This window comes from Xenopus laevis, chromosome 6L, assembly GCF_017654675.1.
Source record: "Xenopus laevis strain J_2021 chromosome 6L, Xenopus_laevis_v10.1, whole genome shotgun sequence".
In the NCBI taxonomy this organism is placed as follows: domain Eukaryota; kingdom Metazoa; phylum Chordata; class Amphibia; order Anura; family Pipidae; genus Xenopus; species Xenopus laevis.
In genome coordinates, this window is record NC_054381.1 from 98819798 (window position 1) to 98839069 (window position 19272).

General features: G+C 38.1%; 1 protein-coding gene across 7 annotated transcripts in view; it reads left to right on the forward strand.

The window, feature by feature from the left end:
* The window catches only part of atxn1.L (ataxin 1 L homeolog), a 165618-nt gene extending 148653 nt beyond the window's left edge, over positions 1-16965 (forward strand). For all 7 annotated transcript variants that reach the window (XM_018267813.2, XM_018267817.2, XM_018267818.2 and 4 more), the window contains 2 exons: positions 9248-11273; positions 14272-16965. In XM_018267813.2, coding sequence (XP_018123302.1) covers positions 9417-11273; positions 14272-14784 — 2370 coding nt within the window. In that variant the 5' untranslated portion in view covers positions 9248-9416 and the 3' untranslated portion in view covers positions 14785-16965. The remainder of the gene's footprint in view (positions 1-9247; positions 11274-14271) is intronic.
* The last annotated feature ends 2307 nt before the right edge of the window (positions 16966-19272 follow it).

The window sequence follows — 19272 nt, forward strand, 5'->3', positions numbered from 1 at the left end:
CATCACTACTCACCGTTTATAACTGATGACATCACTACTCACCATTTATAAGGATATAATTTACAAGATATTCATGGCTTTTGTGTATTATATAGTGGATAAAGTACCCCGTCTTGTAAAATATAAAGATATTATAGGTTACAGAGGAGTTCCATGACTATATAAAAACACAAGGCCAAATGTTTTTGTATAGGCCATGGAACACCAAAGTGACTTCTAATATCCTCATGGGGGGTACTTTATTTATTAAAATACACAAGTTTCAGTGAGTCATGTGACAGAAATTACATCACTAAGCTCTGATTATAACAAATTACATCACTAAGCACCATTTATAAGGATATAATTTACAGGATATTCATGGCTCTTGTGTATTATAAAGTCAGAGACAGAAGGAATCTGCAGGCAAAAACTGAGTCCAGTGATCAGGCCAAAGGTCAGGCCAGGCAGCAGGCTAACAGTCCAGTGATGTGTCCAAAAACAGGCCAGAGGTCTCAATGGAAAATCCAATAGGACAGGCTAGGAAGGGACAGAAACACAGGGACAAGGGAGGGTCTCAGGAACAGGAATCCAGGAACACAAATCTCAGGAACACGGATCAGAAGGCAAGATCTGGTCAATGAAGCACAAAGACCAAGCAAGGAGCAATGGTCAGGAACAGAAATATAAAGGGCAGGGTCGGACTTGGCAGTCGGGGCACCGGTAAAAAACCCGGTGGGCCCCCGGCACTTGTGGGGGCCCTCTCGGTGCGTGCACATGCGCGCAACCACAGCACCCCTCACATGCGTACAAATGCGTCGCACACGCTGGTGCGGCAGGGGGCCCTGGGGCAGTAGCCCTGGTGGGCCCCGGGCCCCCCAGTCTGAACCTGATAAAGGGTCTTTATTACATGATGAAGAACACATGGGACTAATTTAGAAAGGAGCGATAGAAAGGAACAGACAAAGAACGAATGAATAAATGAGTCGGAGGACTGGTCAGGTGCAGCCATGATGCCTTCAGTGGCTCAGTTGGTAAGTGCATGGTCCCAGGATCACACACCTCAGAGTTTTAAACCCGGCTGCTCCTGACACCACTCCATATGATTTGTATGACCCCTGCCTGCCCAAAAACCACAAAGACATTTTGAATGACATAATTATAATATAGTTTGGCCCACAAATATGTGGTGCATTTCGTTATTGACCTACTACATAAAGAGAGTTAGTACTACTCCAGATATTCCTTTATTTGAGAATTCATAGCCAACTAAAGCCTCAAGCCTTGACATGTATATATGTATATATGTATGTATATAGAACTAGTTATGTACACAGCGCTGTACAGCTGAATTAATAGAGCAAATAGGGGTAATTACATTAATATAAATACACACAAAGTACAGCTACATTAAAGTACATTAGAGACAGGAGGAAGTAGTTCCCCTCCCTGTAGATCTTACAATCTAATTGGGTAGGTAACTCACATACACAAATAGATTAAATAATAAATAAATAAATACACAAATATTAAATTCTGCAAGTTACAGTGGATGACACTACAATATTAATGCCAGTTCCCAGTTCAGGTGTTACGTGAATGCCCCAAAAGGTAGTCTATCAGGCTGAGGGAGGGTTGTTTCCAGAGGAAATCAGGGATGTCATGACTGTAAGGAGCAGTAAGAAACTGCAGTAGTAGTGGGGGCTGCAACCAAGAGGTTGCTCTGAGAGGAGTGGGGGAATCGGCCAGGAGCAAGAGAAGATGTGTAGAGAGATGCAAAGGAATGAAGGGCCTTGAAGGTTGTGAGGAGTTTGTAAGTTATTCTTTTATTAGAAGCCATGAAATGGACTTCAGCAGGGGAGGGGTCTATACCCTGTTGGATGAGAGGAAGATAATTCTGGCTGCACAATTCAGCACAGACTGATGAGGAGAGATGAACGTTAGGGAGGCCAGTTAGTAGCTAGTAGCAGTAGTCAAGTTGGGATTGGATGAAAGCATGCGCAAGCATCTTAACCATTGCTTGTGAAAGAAAGGGACATATTTTGCATAAGTATCAGGTTAAGTTCTTCATGACTTATGATGCCTAATGATATCCTAGGGGACGCTCTCTGCCAGCCCACCTACAGGTTCTCAAGGCTCTCAAGTAACTATAGTTCACCCTTGCTGCTAAATGGAGAAAGTAAGAACTGTGCTTGCAGACCACTTGGGGCTATTCCCTTAGTCCAGTGGTACTTTATTAGGATAGTTAAAAAAAGGCAGCCTGGGGACCAGGGCAGCACTCTATGTAATGGCAAGCCACTACTGTCACTTAGCCTATTTATCAGCAATGCAAAAAAATGCCTGCGCTTTCAGTGAATGGATGGAGCTGCTGCATATACCATGGAATTTACCATAATTTATGCTGAAGGAAGCACTTACATACACTGTACATAGATGAAGTGCAGAATGGCAGGCAGGGCACCTAATATACCAAACAATAACAACATGCTACACATTAATTTGCTGTGAAACAGTATTATGCATTGATATCCAAGTCCAAGTTCAGAACAGAAAACACCTTGTGGCCAGCGTTGGGGAGCAAAACATTTAGACAGGGATGAAGGATTATTAGTTGGCTCTGTAGAAAACTTTGTGGAATTATAGTAGCCTTGGGGCAAACATGCTGAAATGACTAGAGAATCTGTGATTGATTGAAGCAAAAATGTAAATCTCTACTTGATGAATGTGACACATGCCATGTATAATGCTAAACATAAAAGAATGCTCATATACTTCCATGCTGAGCTTTAATTACTAGCCTACTGTTAAGCATCCCCTATCATACATTGGCTCCAAATAGAGACCCATGGCAACTACATCAATGTGTCTGTTCCCATGCCAGCATGTATTTTATCATCATAAAAAACTTTGCAGCTTGTGACCTATACAGCAGCTCTGTGTCAGTGTGATTTATTAGAAAAGACAAATTCATCAAGTAACCAGCCCTGCCTCCCCACAAACTCTACCTGTTGTTCTGTTAAGCTATACCAATGCTGACAGTAGGCGTGCTACTTATTGTCTCTGCATTGCATACAACTTTGACCTGGTTTTTGGATTCATTTCATTGTGGAAAAGATTTTTCATATACAGTGGGTTTAGTTTATTGTTTTGAGCCGCAAGGGCCAGTGATAATGCTATACATACATGCTAAAGTGGCTGTTATTTTGTGTTAGCTTCCATGATGGTCTTTGTTTGTTTAATCGCTTCAATGCATTTCCGCACATAATAATTCCACCATAATCCCATAGAATGCAGCCACATCTACACGTTTGTACATGCATTAGTTAATGAATTCATAGGTTTAAAAACCCTCGTTACAAGAGTCATTTGCAGTATTGTAGTAGAATATATTCAGTGCGGGTTTCAGAATCCTGCTAAATCAGATCATTTCGATAGATTACTGAAAGACAGAATTAACGTTTGTGTGTGGTCACTGGCCAAGCACGTAGCAAGGGGCACGTGTGATTTACTTTTGCAGTTAGTGGCTGCATCTATGTGATTTGGTCTCATTGGTCAGATATACCGGTGTGTGGGAACCTTAACACAATGCTATGGTTTTTTCAGTGATTAAACCTTAAGTCATCAAGCTTTGTGCTTGTTTTTGTTGCTATTTTTATTTATGTTTGTAAATAAAAACGTACAAGCAAGGCTTATCTTCAACCGAATATCACTTGATTATTTTGATCAAATTGTATAGAGGTAGGATGTGATTGTTTAAAACATGCATGGATGGTAAGCCCCATCTGTGAGGGGGTCACTGACTGGTCTATAATTTCAAATGGCTACATTTCTCTTGCAGTCCAGTTGTTCTGACAGTTGCGTGACCAGCTCTTATATGATGTAGTATTTTCTTTGTCCTGCCTGCCATATACTTAGTCCTTGTTTTACCATCTTACATGACAGAAGGAACTTCTACCTCAGCATATTTTAATGGTTTAATTGGCATAAAAAAATAGCTTACAATTTTCTCTCAAATTGATATAATTGCCATTGTCAATGTCAGACTGCAGATTTCACCAAAATAGAAAATGTTTGAGAACCAGTATTACTTTTCAATGACTGACAAAAATTCTAGCACATACCAAATATATATATATATATATATATATACTGTATATATTCTCATTTTAGAGACTAAGCTGGAAATACGTATGTTAAAAGTTTAATCAAAATTGATGTCAAATAGGATGTCAAAGTTCTTCATACATAAAAAAATTGTTCTAAATAGAAATGTAACTAAATGTGTCAAAAAACGAAAGGTTTTCATCTAAATAAGAATTTTCATATTTCAAATGCTTTTCCAATTACTATGGTTTATAAATAGTGTCAGCCAGTTAAAATGTTTAGTGGAAGTTTAATGCAAATTTCTAACCATACAAATTTGTGTTTTTTATTTTATTTATGCTTGTTACTTAATTATTATTTATTATTATGCTTGTCCTCCCTGTGTGTACTGTTCTACTCTGTGAAATTCTGCAGAGCTGTGTATTCATGTAGCGATTTTTAAATATACGTACATACGTACGTACTCTATTAGTGTACATAAAATAGTGCACTTAATGTGGCTTAAATAATATACTAGTTGTGGTAGTAGTGGTAGCAATACATTCATTGCTGTTCTAGGCTCATCATCATCATCACAATAATATAGCTTCGTAGCTGATGTGTGTATCCATATGGTAGCAGTCTACTACAGTCAGTGAAGATGAAAGTAAATCCAAATAGGCAGAAGTATTCTTTAAGGTAGCTTAAATAGCCATAAGTCAGTGCAGTATGTATTTATCTCATATTTTTCAGGGCTTATCAACATGTACTGCTTGTGTTACAACTTATCATAGGTTTGTGTATTCTCCCACCATTTATCCTTTCTCTGTCGTTATTAGTACAATATATGCTGTTGTGTTGCAGGCAGGGTGAATTTTAGAGCGAAATGCAAAATGTCACGTTTCTGCCCAGCACCCAAGCAGAGACAATGCTTCCGGGTGCAGACAGGGGAGCAGTGGGGAGCTGATTCTTGGCCTGCAATTCTTCACTGGCCAAGACCCACAATTGTCTGGTCCTAACCTCAGCCTAGACTGACTGGTGCTTACCCAAATAGCTATAACTGAATAGTGTAAAAGTACACATTACTGTCACATGTTAGAAGTGCAGGTTGCAACTCTCCCTCCTATATTCTCTTGGACTTGGATGCAGTAATAAGGGCCCCACAACAACTGGTGTAAATTAAAGCCCCACAACAACATCCTTTAGATACAGTGAATTGGTCTTTATTATTTATTTGTTACTTGCCTTTTTCCTTCGACTCTTTCCAGCTTTCAAATGAGGGTCACTGACCCTATCTAAAAACAAATGCTCTGCAGAGCTACAAAAATCTATTGTTATTGCTACTATTAGTTACTCGTCTTTCTAGTCAGCCCCTCTCTTATTCATATTCCAGTCTCTTATTGAAATCAATGCAGGGTAATTTGGGCCATAGCAACCAGCTAAAATTGCAAACTGGAGAGCTGCTGAATAAAAAGCTAAATAAAAACACAAGTAATAAAAAACTGAAAACCAATTGCAAATTGTCTCAGAATATCAATCTTTACATCATATTAAAGGTGAACCCATTTAAAAAGATTCCTTTACCCATAGCAATGATAAAGTTGTATTATGTTCAAAGAAAAAGTAAGGAGAAAAATGTACCAGGAATCAATGCACTATTCTACAAATAAAAATAATAATGAGATTTAGTGGAATTTCTCCCGGGAATACTCCCAAATGTATATCATGCAGACCAAAGAACCAGCTTAAAACATCAGCACACTTAAAAGCACCTCACTACTTCTCTGAATTCTGCAGACTTCTCTATTATTCATATTCAATTCATTGCCTGTGGTAAGATCATAAATCATTTGCGTTGCCCAGCAGGACTCTTCAGTAGACTGGAATCACTTTAACATAGTAAATTAAATGTAATTCTGATAAGTTGCAGGAACAGTCCTCCCATTCTCTGTTTTACTTATTAAGTCTGCTTTAGAGATATTGAAAGCTAATTGATACCTGTATTTTTGTCAAATGAAAATTCAAAATATAGGTTTCATCTTATGCAGTAGCATAGCCAATGATAGTCAATTGTCCTTATTTTCAGTTGTTTTAGCTACCCTGATATAAACTGACTATAATGGCCAGTGTTTTGGGATAGTTCTGGTAGTGTTATATGTTTTCTATGCTTTCTGACGCATAGGTCTTGTAAAGCACGACCAAGCTGAACATTTTACACATCCACCAGAACTTCTGGTAGTTCACATAGAAGTTTACTGAGACTTTTTCATTTTTTAAACCTATTGGTTAGAAGCTAGTGATTCTTCAGGATACATACATTCATATGGATTACATATATATTATGCAGGACTAATTCATGTTTTTACAGATAAGATCATAGTGAAGTCTGAATAATAATAATAATATTCTATTCATTCTATCCATTAAAAAGTTGTGATGCGTATTCAGACCCGACTGGCAATCTGTGGGTTCTGGCAAATGCCAGAGGGGCTGCTATAAGTTGCCATAGACAGTCACTATATATTATGGGCTGGTGGGAGCTGTTTGGGCTGCTGTGTGGCCTGTTTGGGCCTCTGTGTATCTGAAATGCCAGGACCTATTTTCAATCTCAGTCCAGGCCTGTGCGTATTATTAGATACTACAGCTATGGGATCCATTATCCAGAAACCCGTTATCCAGAAAGCTCAGGATTACAGGAAAGCAGACTGCCATTGAATACATTTTAATCAAATAATTCAGATTTTTAAAACTGATATACTTTTTCTCTTTTTCTTGTATATGTATATTAGGGTTGCCACCTTCCCCCCCCTACAAACTCCTTTGTGAGGCGGGGCCATGATGCAGCTGGGGGTGGGGCAGTGATGCAGCGGGGCCATAAAGTTGTGGGGGCGTGAATCTGATGTCTGAGGTGGGGCTATGACATGGCTATCAGCGATTGCTTGATCTATGTGTCAATCCCAGGAAATCCTGCCCAGTTTCCCCCCGAACAGCCCTTTAAAAAAAAAAAAAAACAGGCTGTCCAGGTCAAAACCGGACAGGTGGCAACCCTAATGTACAGTGTGGGCACATTTGCTTAGCTCGAGCGAAGGATTAGAATAAAAAATACTTCGAATTTCGAAGTTTTTTTTTGGCCACTTCGACCATCGAATTGGCTACTTCGACCTTCGACTACAACTTCGAATCGAACGATTCAAACTAAAAATCGTTTGACTATTCGACCATTCGATAGTCGAAGTACTGTCTCTTTAAAAAAAACTTTGACTACCTACTTCGCCACCTAAAACCTACCGAGCGCCAATGTTAGCCTATGGGGAAGGTTCCCATAAGCTTTCTAAGCTTTTTTTTAATAAGGAAAATCCTTCGATCGATGGATTAAAATCCTTCGAATCCTACGATTCGAATGATTTAATCGTTCAATCGAACAAAATGCAGTAAATCCTTCAACTTCGATATTCGAAGGATTTTACTTAGATGGTCGAATATCGAGGGTTAATTAACCCTCGATATTCGACCCTTAGTAAATGTGCCCCTATGTGTGTGTGTATAAATATACATATACTGTATATATATATATATATATATATATATATATATATATATATGTATGTATATATGTATGTATATATATATATATATATATATATATATATATGTATGTATATATATATATATATATATATATGTATGTATATATATATATATATATGTATATATATACAGTATATGTATATTTATACACACACACATAGGGGCACATTTACTAAGGGTCGAATATCGAGGGTTAATTAACCCTCGATATTCGACCATCTAAGTAAAATATATATATATATATTGTGCCCTATGGAGTGATAGTGCTCAATGCTGTCTGAATTATTGCTCACCCCTTGCAAATTGTATATGGTGAGAAAGCATGCAGACAATTATTTGTGGAAAGTAAATTGTTAAAGCTTTATGGGTTGTTAACATTTTACTGAAATTTACCAGCATGTAAGAAATCGCCTCCTATGTGTGAGTGCATTTTATTTCCATGAGAGTTCCCCTTTAACAAATGGGAAGCCCGTGATACTGCTTAACTGATGCTAGTGATTTCAAGTATTAAAAAAAGAATTCACTTGACAGCAAATCTCAGGGCTCAGAGGCACATATTCTCAATTTTGCAGTGAGAAAAATAACACAGGCTTTTTATCAGTTCTTCTCCTTGTAAAGCAAAGTCTTTCCCTCACAGTTGTTTTCTCACTTACATTAACACACACCTCCACAAATCTAATGACAGTCAGCACTTTGCTCCGGAGTGATACTTCTCTCAATACAAAATGGTTCTCCCATTACCTCGCCCCAATTTTCTTTGCCTTCAGTTGTCAGGGAATAATAGGAGTTGTAGTCCAACAACAGCTAGAAGGCTGCAGGATGCAATTCTGTGATAAAACTGCCCGTGTACAGTGTTGTACGGGTGGAAAATAAATTGGGCTGGCGAAATATAAATAAAGAAACGTGTGCCTCCCCAACTTCTCCTACACCAAAATAATTGTTTTTTATACACACTGCTAGGACTATTCACTTCATCAAATGAATATTTATGTTTTATGGGTCTGTGACATTAGTTTATTTGGTTCTGAGCACACTCTGGAAAATGGGAGCTCATAGGTTATACATGCAGACAGAAATGGGCCAATTCTCTAGGAAATGCACAGTTCCACAGATATAAAAGTAATATTTATTGAAAAAAGTTCAAATACAGGCATCTCCATTGGCCCTATGCTACGAAACGCATAGGGCCAATGAAGATGCCTGTATTTGAACTTATTGCTTTTGATTTCCTAGAGTACCGGTTAGCCCATTCTGCATGAATAACAATTTACAGTTCTCCAAGCTGAGGGTCTGGGGCTGGTGCACCTGAACCACTTATTCTACCTGGTGAGTTTTCTACATTGCTTAGCTGTGGCACCTTCCTTTTATTTATTGTACAGCTCATGGGTTATACCCCCAATACATTACTTTACATCAGACAACAATATCTCTGGCCAGACATACACCAATTTGGGTATACAATGTGGAAATCAGAAACATGTCTAGTAGTAGATGTAGAACCTATGTTGCACTTGAAGAATGCAATTGATTATGCTGTAGTGGGTATCTTGGTATCCTTTAATTAATGCAATTTCCTTTTCCTAATAATTTTATCTAGATTTCACATCAACTGTTGGAAGATTGTGCTCCCAGGGAGATGATTCCTCATGAAGTCATTGGGCTCTCTAACAGATTTAAATGCGACTTTCCATTCACCAGACTGAAATCCGCATCAGTCAGACAGTGAGCAAGCAGTGGTGGTTGGCGGGGGTGGCAGAGAGCAAAACATGAAATCTAATCAAGAACGAAGCAATGAAAGCCTGCCACCAAAGAAACGTGAAATACCCGCCACCAGTCGACCTTCTCAAGAGAAGAGTGTTGGACTGACAAATGAAAACCACCGCACAAATAGCTTATCGTGGCTGCCATCCAAGCCCAGCAGTGACCTTGGTGCACGCCATCATGGGCCTCCAAGAACTTCAGCAGAAACTGGTTTACAAAAGGGAGGAAGTTTACACAAATCACTTTCTACAAGTATGGACTATTCTCCCACTAGTACTACAAGATCGGTACCAGTTGCAACAACAGTTCCTGCAAATTACCAAACTGCTCAGTCTCTGTCAGGGGCATCTATGTCTCCTGTGGAATATGCTAATGTGTCCCAAACCTACCAGTTCATTGGGCCACAATATAGTGGACAATCATATGCAGGATTCATAAATTCACAGCTAATTTCACCTACATCAAATTCTGGATCCAGTGCAGTGTCCTCCATGCCAGTAGGTGTTACAACTCCAACCCAGCGGTCCCAAGTGGAGGCTTTTTCCAGTATGCTGGCCAATACAAACAGCCTAAGTCAGCATGGACATAAAATAGATCTAAATCGGACACCAGGATTGGTTACTGCAGGGTCACCTACTCAGCCAAGTCAATATGTCCACATTTCCAGTTCATCGCAGAGCACAGTCAGAACTCTTTCACCACCTGTTCATTTACCTACTCACTCTACAGTGATTCCGAATACACTTACACTAGGTGCACCTTCCCAGATGGTTGTGTACTCAGATTCAGGAGCTCAATTTTTTGCTAGGGACCCTACTAAGAAGGAAGACAATTACAGGTCACAGACCAAGGAGTTGTTAAATGGAGAAATAGAGAAAGCTCGAAGATTTGGAGTCCCTTGTAATGCAGATGCACAGTTGATGAAAGCAGGCAATAATAAACCAACTTCCCAACATTATGAGACAAGACATGTAGTGGTGCACCCTAGTACTGATTATAGTACTCGGGATCCCTCAGGAGTTCGGACCTCAGTCATGGTAGTGCCTAACAGCAACACAACTGCCACAGACATGGATGTCTCACAGACCATTAAGAGAGAAACCTCACCTTTAGCAGCTCATAACAAGGGAAGCATACATTTAGGAAAATCAACCCATCGGTCCTATGCTTTATCCCCACAGCAAACATTATGCCCAGAAATTGTAAAAACTATGGCCACATTATCTCCTCACACTGTCATTCAGACAACTCACAGTGCAGCAGAACAACTTTCTGTTGGTTTGCCTGCTGCTTTTTATGCGGGTACACAACAGCCAGTCATTGGCTATCTCAGCAGTCAGCAGCAAACCATTGGCTACCCTGGAAATTTGCCACATCACTTGGTGTTCCCTGGCACCCAGCCCTTACTTATACCTGTTGGCAATCCAGACATTGAATCATCTAGGGTTGGGGTTGCACCTGGTATTGTGACATCATCTCCCCAGTTTGCAGCAGTGCCTCATACATTTGTCACTACTCCCATTCCTAAAGGTGAAAACTACAGTGCTGAAACACTGGCAACTCAAACTGCCTACCAGGCTGCATTGGTCCCAGCTCAATTCCACCTCCCTGTTGTACAGTCTGTTGCTTCTCATATGGCAACTGCCCCTACACTGCCCCCTTACTTTATGAAAGGGTCAATCATTCAGCTGGCCAATGGTGAGCTAAAGAAAGTAGAGGATTTAAAAACAGATGACTTCATACAAAGTGCAGATATTAGCAACGACTTGAAAATAGACTCCAGCACAGTGGAGAGAATTGAGAACAGCCATAGTCCAGGCATAGCGGTGGTACAGTTTGCTGTGGGAGAGCACCGGTCACAGGTGAGTGAAGATTCAATAGTTTGTACTTTAAGATATTATCGGTATGGTCAAAGTGGCTCCATGAGGTTCAGTAGTCTTCAAAACAAATGAATCTGTACTCTCTCAGGTAAGAGTTTAGTTATCATTATATTCTCAGCTATAAATCATTTATATCATATTTTGGGCCAGATTCAATTCAGTGAGAAAACATTATCTGATGGTTTATCATGTGAAAAGACATGGACAAGATTAAATTTGAGGAGAAAAAACATTTCAAAATTCATATCCAGTTTTTTCCCTTAGACTTCAATAGAGGTTTCCCGCATTAAACCACATCTCAAATTGAGTCTTGCCCATGATCTTTCACATGATAAACCCTTTTCTCATACAATTGAATCTGGCCCATAATATATTATATTATTCCCACAAATAAATCAATAAAGTTAGCCGATATAAAGTGGACATCGGCTATTCACAAACATCACATGTGTATGGTGCTGTGGAACACAGCTGGTGTCAGATGAATGCCATTGGCATTATATAGCCTTGTTTCTTAACCTTAGGTCCCCAGATGTTGCTGAAAAAAACTCCCAGTATTAAGCAACATATAATCAATGGTTTGAAGACATACTGGGGAATGCAGACCAGCAATATCTGGGAATCCAGGAAACAGGGTTATGTTGGTATCATCATCATGTGCAAAACTTTTATCCATAGGAATTGAGTTTCTCTGAATGAAAGATTTATGTAATTTGCAATACAATGAATCAAACTGCTAAATATTTGTTGGGTTGCATTTTTTGCATACTTTGACATTAGACCTATTCAAGAGGAGAATCGAACAGTGTCAGAGTGGGGTGTGTTGGGCCCACCACCCAACCATGGAAGCCCCAAGATCGCAGATCCCCCAGCCAAACTTTTAAACATGAAAATTCATACACATAGTCTAAACATGTTTATATAAGGGTTAAGTGAATAGCACTATATAGCCATTTGCCCAGAACATAACTCCGGCATCCAACTGATCTGCTTTTCTCTTCCTTTTCTTTTCTGCTGATTTACAGCACATCCTCTCTGCTGCTGTCAATTATGAGTTTGTCATTATTTTCTCTACAAAGAAACACAATAAGAAAAGTTTTATATGACAATCTATTCTCAATTTATTTAAGGTGCCCTGTATTTTATTGTTTTATGTTTTCTATAGTAAAACAGTATTTTACAGTTGTATTTTTAATTTACCCCATCTGTTATTCATATGGTTAGGCACTTAGATTTTCTATTTTAGCATTATCAAATGCAAACTGCAAATTTTGTGCAAAATTTGTGTGTGCAAGTAAAAACTTGCACACACAATAAATTCCCCCACCCACCTTTTTCGAAAGGACAAGCCCAGTTTTTGTATGACTCAAACCAGAAGCAATGTATTATCTGTTTCAGTGTGTTATTTTCTCGTGGATAAATATCAAAGGAGCAGTGTTTTTCTTCCTTTTCATCATCAAACTGCAGGAAAAGCTTTTGAAGTTGCCTTCATTTTATTTAAAAGTTTCCACTTAAATCTAGTGGATAGGAAATCTTACAATTACTATATCCAGTCTTACACAAACATATTACATATTATACATTTTCTGTGATATAAAAGGCAAGTGCAAAGAGCTAACGCCCACTTACAACTGTGCATGCTTAAACATTATTTATATAACACATTTCTAAGAACTGCCTAGAAGGCAGGTCACATAAGATTCTTGTGCCTGCCCTTAATAACTTCTTCAGATAACAGTTGGGTGTCTTAGGAAATCCATATACCAAGATCATACAATTCTGCAATGGTGTAACAAGCAGTTCACAAAACAGGTGCAAGCTATAGCAATGGCTGAAAGCAAAATTCTAATTGGTTCTGTAGGTTACCACTTCTTACTTTATGTTGTCACTTAGATATAACCTTGTGTCTGAAAAAACAAATTGTATGTTCCATGGGCCTCTGGAAAAATGTTTGCTAGATTTACCTTGGTGCATTTCAGAAAGAAAACAATGACATCTGCAGCAAAAACATACAGTGGTTAATCCCCATTTTGGTAATTTCCTTTGAGTTCCATTTGCTGATATATCGCATCACTGACCTTCACTTTATGGCCAAAAGCATTGGGACACCTGCCTGTCCAAAATCTCATTCACAAACTAATAGTATTAATATGAAGCAAGTTGTTCTACTCCCATGTCGGCAAACCCATTCTGTACAGACCTTTCCATATGCTGAAACAGGAAATGGCCTTCCCAAGTCACCACAAAGCAGGAAGCACAGAATTGGGGAACCAAAAGCCCTAGGCCAAACCCTGGAAAAGAGCCCCAGATTCCGTTCTAACCCTCCAAACATTACCATCTGCATTATGTCTTCCCCTGGTGTCTGCCAAATCCAGACTTTTCCATCAGCCAATCAGAGGGAAGTGTTTCCAATGCAAGAAAATATGTGAAATAATAACATACACAAATAAATAAAAAAGAAATAAAAATCTAATTAAAAGTTAAGTTTCCCTTTGAAGGGAAACATTTTATTTTATAGTCTGTTGTGTTCAATAAATTGCCAGCCAATAAATTATTTTAGATTTTCTTAAAATTTTAGTACAGGGTGATATCCTAGAATCAGGGAGAACGTAGAAATAATCTACAGCCGTACCATGACATCCTACATTTCCCTTTCTATAGCATGGTGCATTTATATCCATATTTAAGCATATACTTATGTTCACATTTAATATTAGAAATTGCATCACATTGAACCCTTGGGCTCTCTTAATGAATTAAAAGGTATCACCTGTTGTATTAAGTATTTTCGCCCAATAAAAGCCATGTCTAACAAATGTCTCATACATAATTTTCCCATCCAATTTTTCAGTTACAATGGAGCTTCTTTGCAATATTGCACACATTGCTACTACTCTGTATACCATCTTGCTTTGATTGATTTTTAAGATAATTTAAGTACTCTTTTAAATTGACAGTTTCTCTTCTTTTAATCCAATAGGTCAGTGTCGAAGTCTTGATAGAGTATCCGTTTTTCGTATTTGGTCAAGGCTGGTCCTCCTGCAGTCCTGAAAGAACAAGCCAGATGTTTGATTTGCCATGTTCCAAGTTGTCAGTGGGCGATGTCTGCATATCGCTAACACTCAAAAATCTGAAAAATGGCTCGATAAAGAAAGGCCAGTCCATGGATTCGGCTAACTTCTTGCTGAAGCACCCAAAGAATGACAGTTTATCTGGAAGCAGGCACAGGTATGCAGAACAAGAGAATGGAATTAATCAGGGAAGTTCACAGATTGCATCTGAAAATGGTGAACTGAGATGTCCAGCAGCATTGAATGCAGCCAAACTAGAACCTGGAAAGCCTCTGGCAACAAGGAAGAGGAGGTGGTCTGCCCCAGAAACACGAAAAGTAGAGAAGTTTGAAGAAGAACCACCATTGACTCTTCCCAAGCCTTCTTTTATTCCTCAGGAGGTTAAAATTTGCATTGAAGGTCGATCTAATGTAGGCAAGTAAAATGGTTTCAAGTATAGAAATTAGGCATACCCTTGTCATTTTTATTCAGATTACTGTACTGTAGAATAAATAACCCAGTATTTACATGTTATCATCTTATTTTAGGTTTATGTTATAACATTGTTTTAGTGGTGGCTGATATACTGCAGGAGATTGTTGGTGCATATGTTTTTCCCGACAAGTGTTTGTAAGTAGCTAGTTTTTAGTGGAGCTACTAAAGGGGAAAAAAAATAGCTTTCTGCATTTATGATGAAGAGGAATGTATTAAAGTGGCTCCTGTCAACTTCTTACAGCATGTCACCTTCAACTAAAACCCGATTTTCGATTTTTTTTTAGAGAGGAATACAAGGGAAATGCAGAAAGAAAAGAGATATGAGTGCGCGTTTCTGGGAATGCTTACATACTTGTCTCTTGTGGAGAGAGATAAGACTCTCTGTGTATTCTGGGGTCTCTGGCATAACAAAAATGTAGAATCAGAGGTTGGGCTTGGTCAGTGACTCAGTGGGGCTCAAGTAATTCTTCATGTTCACATTTCACTTCACGTGCTCACCATACTTTGTGATTCCTGCCTGCCAACACTTTATTGGTATGGTGCGAGTGATGTTGTTTATGCCAACGGCACTGAACACTACCCTAAATGGGTGGGGGGGGGAGCCTAAAAAAGAGACAGGTGCAATTTCACCTCAGTCATATCTCTTTGTAAGAAAAAATCCCAACATGTTTAGCCTATCCCTTAACTCTCAACATTTTCTTTATTTTTCCAAATCTTTCTGTTTAAAATATAAACAATCAGAAGTCTGAAATTTTTGGGTAGCATGAAATGCTAAAAAGTCTCAAATTTTTTTTTAGGAGGGCCAATCAACCATGGATAATGATTTAAATACACTGGATTTCACCTTTTGAAAATGGTTTCAAAAAACCAACATGGCTTCCAAACGAATGAACATGGAATTTTTAGAAACATTTTTAGACTAAATGAACCTTGAATTTGCGAAATTTACATAGAGCATTGGGAATATTTCAGACGCTTTCTTCCCTAACTGCACAAAAATAACTTTATGGGAACACGCAAAGGTTTCCTATTCAAAATTTCAAGCTTCTGTGCTGTGAAAAACTATTTCATTCAATGGACATATACTTATATGTTGTTTCTCATTATTTCAATCTCATTACTGCTGGTATAGCATGAGAAATTCTCACTAGCAAGGCAGAATAATATGACAAGTGGTGGAGGCTGTTGTTAAGGGTCATTTTGTTCTAGTGAGTTCCTAGGAGGACAAATTTTTTTACCCATGGGCGTGTGTTTTCTAAAATTTAAGCACAATGCCTCTGGAGCACTAACATGAATAGTAGGCATCTTAGATGCAAACCTTTTGTGTTTTAACTCTAGTACTGTTTTAGACCTTTACTAATCGGTGCCACTTTTTGTTTTAATCATTTTTTTGTTATTATTAGTTGTGACACAATAAAGAATTAGGACAGAAGGATATGAGATTGTCTAATAGGCACTTAAATTGCTGTTCACACTTTATTGCCGAGCATCTTGGTCTAATGTTTGTCTAGTACTGTATCTCACTTTTAATCTGTGTATTTAAACAAAAGAGAAAAATCTTCAACACTGAAACCATGTAAATTTGTATTGCTACTAAGAGCAAGATGTTGAACGTTTTCATTGTGGTTTCAAAGGGATGAATGTAAATCTTGACCCAGGATGTGACCGTTAATGTCCAAGAGGACTACTTTTCAGAAGGCACTTTTTAAAAAAAATAAATAAAAAAGAAAGGGTTGAAGTCATATGTGAGCTGACATGAATAAAGAGAGTTATAGGGAAACTTTAAGCTAGGTAGGAAATAGAAGAAAAAAAAACATTTTTGTCCAGTGTTTTTAAAAGACGGACTTTAAACTAAAAAAAAAAAGAAAAAAAAGGAAAAAATAACTTTGCAGTTTGCACATCTTGAGTTTTGCATTTGGATTATATTCCTGCAAATGAATTGTGATGTTGTTGAGAAAGGAAAAAAAACAGCTGAAAGAACATGGATATATGTAGCAAATACTTATTAACTTGCCTAATTTGTTAGGGTGATGTTTCTTTCACAGTTTCAATCTTTCTGTCACACTGAACCATGTCTGAGAAGGAGAACTCTTAGAAATCTCAATGTATTTTAGTTTTTTTATTTTTTTTTTTTTAACTTTCCTTTTTTTTTGTAAAATTTACCTCTACAAACTAAAGATCTGTAGTCATGAGTTACAGATGTTTTCTGTGTATAGATGAGTATGCTTTTCCTTCTTTGTACTCAAGTTGACGTAAATAGAAATCCGTACCGTAAAGAACACAGGTAGATTGCACATGCTTAAAAAAATATATATATTTTAAAGGTGCAGTCCCACGTAGTCGTTCCAGAAAAAAAAATATATATGCATTATAAATATTTGTACAAATCACTTTTATTTTACTTTATCTATCTTGATCATATAATTCATTGTGACATGCTCTGGTAGCTTGCTTTTATGGAGAAATATTGGTTTCATATGTTAGGTGATGTTTTCTATTAAAAAAAAAAAGTGTAATTTTTTCCCTGTTCTCTGCAACTATGGAGTCACGGTTGCAATTCTTTTCTCAGTAATGTATTTAACCTTTCAGTAGATATAATATGTATTATGTGCTATGTGTTACTTGAGCCTTGCACACACACAAAGGCTTCTAAGCCTACATTTCCAAAGTTATAGAAAATGTAGACATTAACAGAAATTCTAACACAAATATATATCTCTCAAATTGTCACAGAGTAGAAATGTTTGGCGCTGTAGACAAGTCCAGTATCTAATCTAGCAAACATCTGGACATGAAACAACCACTTAAATGTATTTTCCAGTTTTGAAATGTGATTCTCTCTATTTCTAATTTACTCAAAATTTATGGATATAAATAGCTGGTGACTATTTTAAAAGAAGAATACTGTGTTTATAAATTAATTTGGGCGTTGGATTGGAAATGCAAATTTTTGGGATTCGTTTTTTCATGGAGCCAAAAACAGATAATTGATGGCCTGTCCAATTTCTCAATCATCTCTGTAAGTAACATTCAGTCTAATAGATACAGCCCTCAGGGATAGCACTCCCATAGGTTGTTAGTATGGCAGGCACAGGCAGCTGAGAAACAGGAATGACTGCCACTGTCCACAGTCTTGGGAACAATACTTACATATTTTCAGATGATTCTTTATGGTAATGTCGAAATAAGACAATAGAGCACTTGTCAGTTGAGGAGCAAGCTGGTGTCATACCTTAGAAGAGTCAGGAGATTTAGATGGAAGTTGCAGTGGACAGGTTAACAGTTGGACTCCTGTGCTACACTGTCCATAAATGATTTCGACTGCTTCTTAACAAAGAATGAGTAGCTTTCTTCTGAGTGACCTGTTAGGCTGATAGTCAGACGAAGTTGCCTGGAGATTGACAGGCAAGCAATGAAATAATCCAGCCAACTAGGTGTACAATGAAGTACCTCAAGTCATATATCTTGCATCATAAAGGAGCAGCAGTTCACATTTTGGGCAACATGACATCTAATTGGATGGAGGAATAAGGAGTCCCACTGTGTTCTCAAGGATCAATTATATCGACACTGAAAAAAGGCACGATATGAATGTAAAATGGTATTAAGAAATCATTTAAAGAAGAATATTTTAGGCAATAATCATTACTTCAACAAGCATTTAATGACCACCATATTTATCAATACAACATAAATCAGGCAACCCAGAAAGCAATAAACGAAACGAGAATATTTATGAAAAACACGAGTGCAGTTTCATAGTGCCGAATGCAGTCACATTGTAGCCCTTCTCTAACCATTTCACTCTCACAGACAGACTCTTCAGCAGATATCCCAACATGAACACTGATCTAGCTCCTTTTTTTCTGTTTATTGGCACGTCTTTAGATTACAGACAAGGAGAGGGCTTATGTCTTAAACTGGTAATTCATTGAAACCCATTTCACTGTACTGTGTCTCTTCTTCTTGTGTCATTGTGGTGTGCCTCCCTGATATAAGAGGATTTATTGTTGTATGTATTCCTCAGGGCACTTTTTAAATCTTCTGTTTCACTTGGTAAGGTATAAGGGATGGAAATGGATTAGGCTTGTTTTTCTACGGAAATTCACCCTGGTACCACTATAATCAAACACAGGTGAAACAGTATAGTATTGTACTTACTCGACCACATGGATGTCAGCAGAAAACCATAGATTTCCCCATGTGTTTTCAGGAAAGGAATGACTTAAGGTGGTGGTGGAGATATAAAGGAAAGTAGTATATACAGCTCTTAAACTTAGTCAGTCTTGCCCTATGTCTCTGCACATTCAAACTGCCTAATTATGGCTGTTGTGGACAAGAATTGGCAGTCTGTTGTTGCCTGACTCTGGCGCACAGACAAAGGAGGCCGCTAGTCTGACATCCAATCAGAGTGACTCTGTTTGATTCAGGGAATA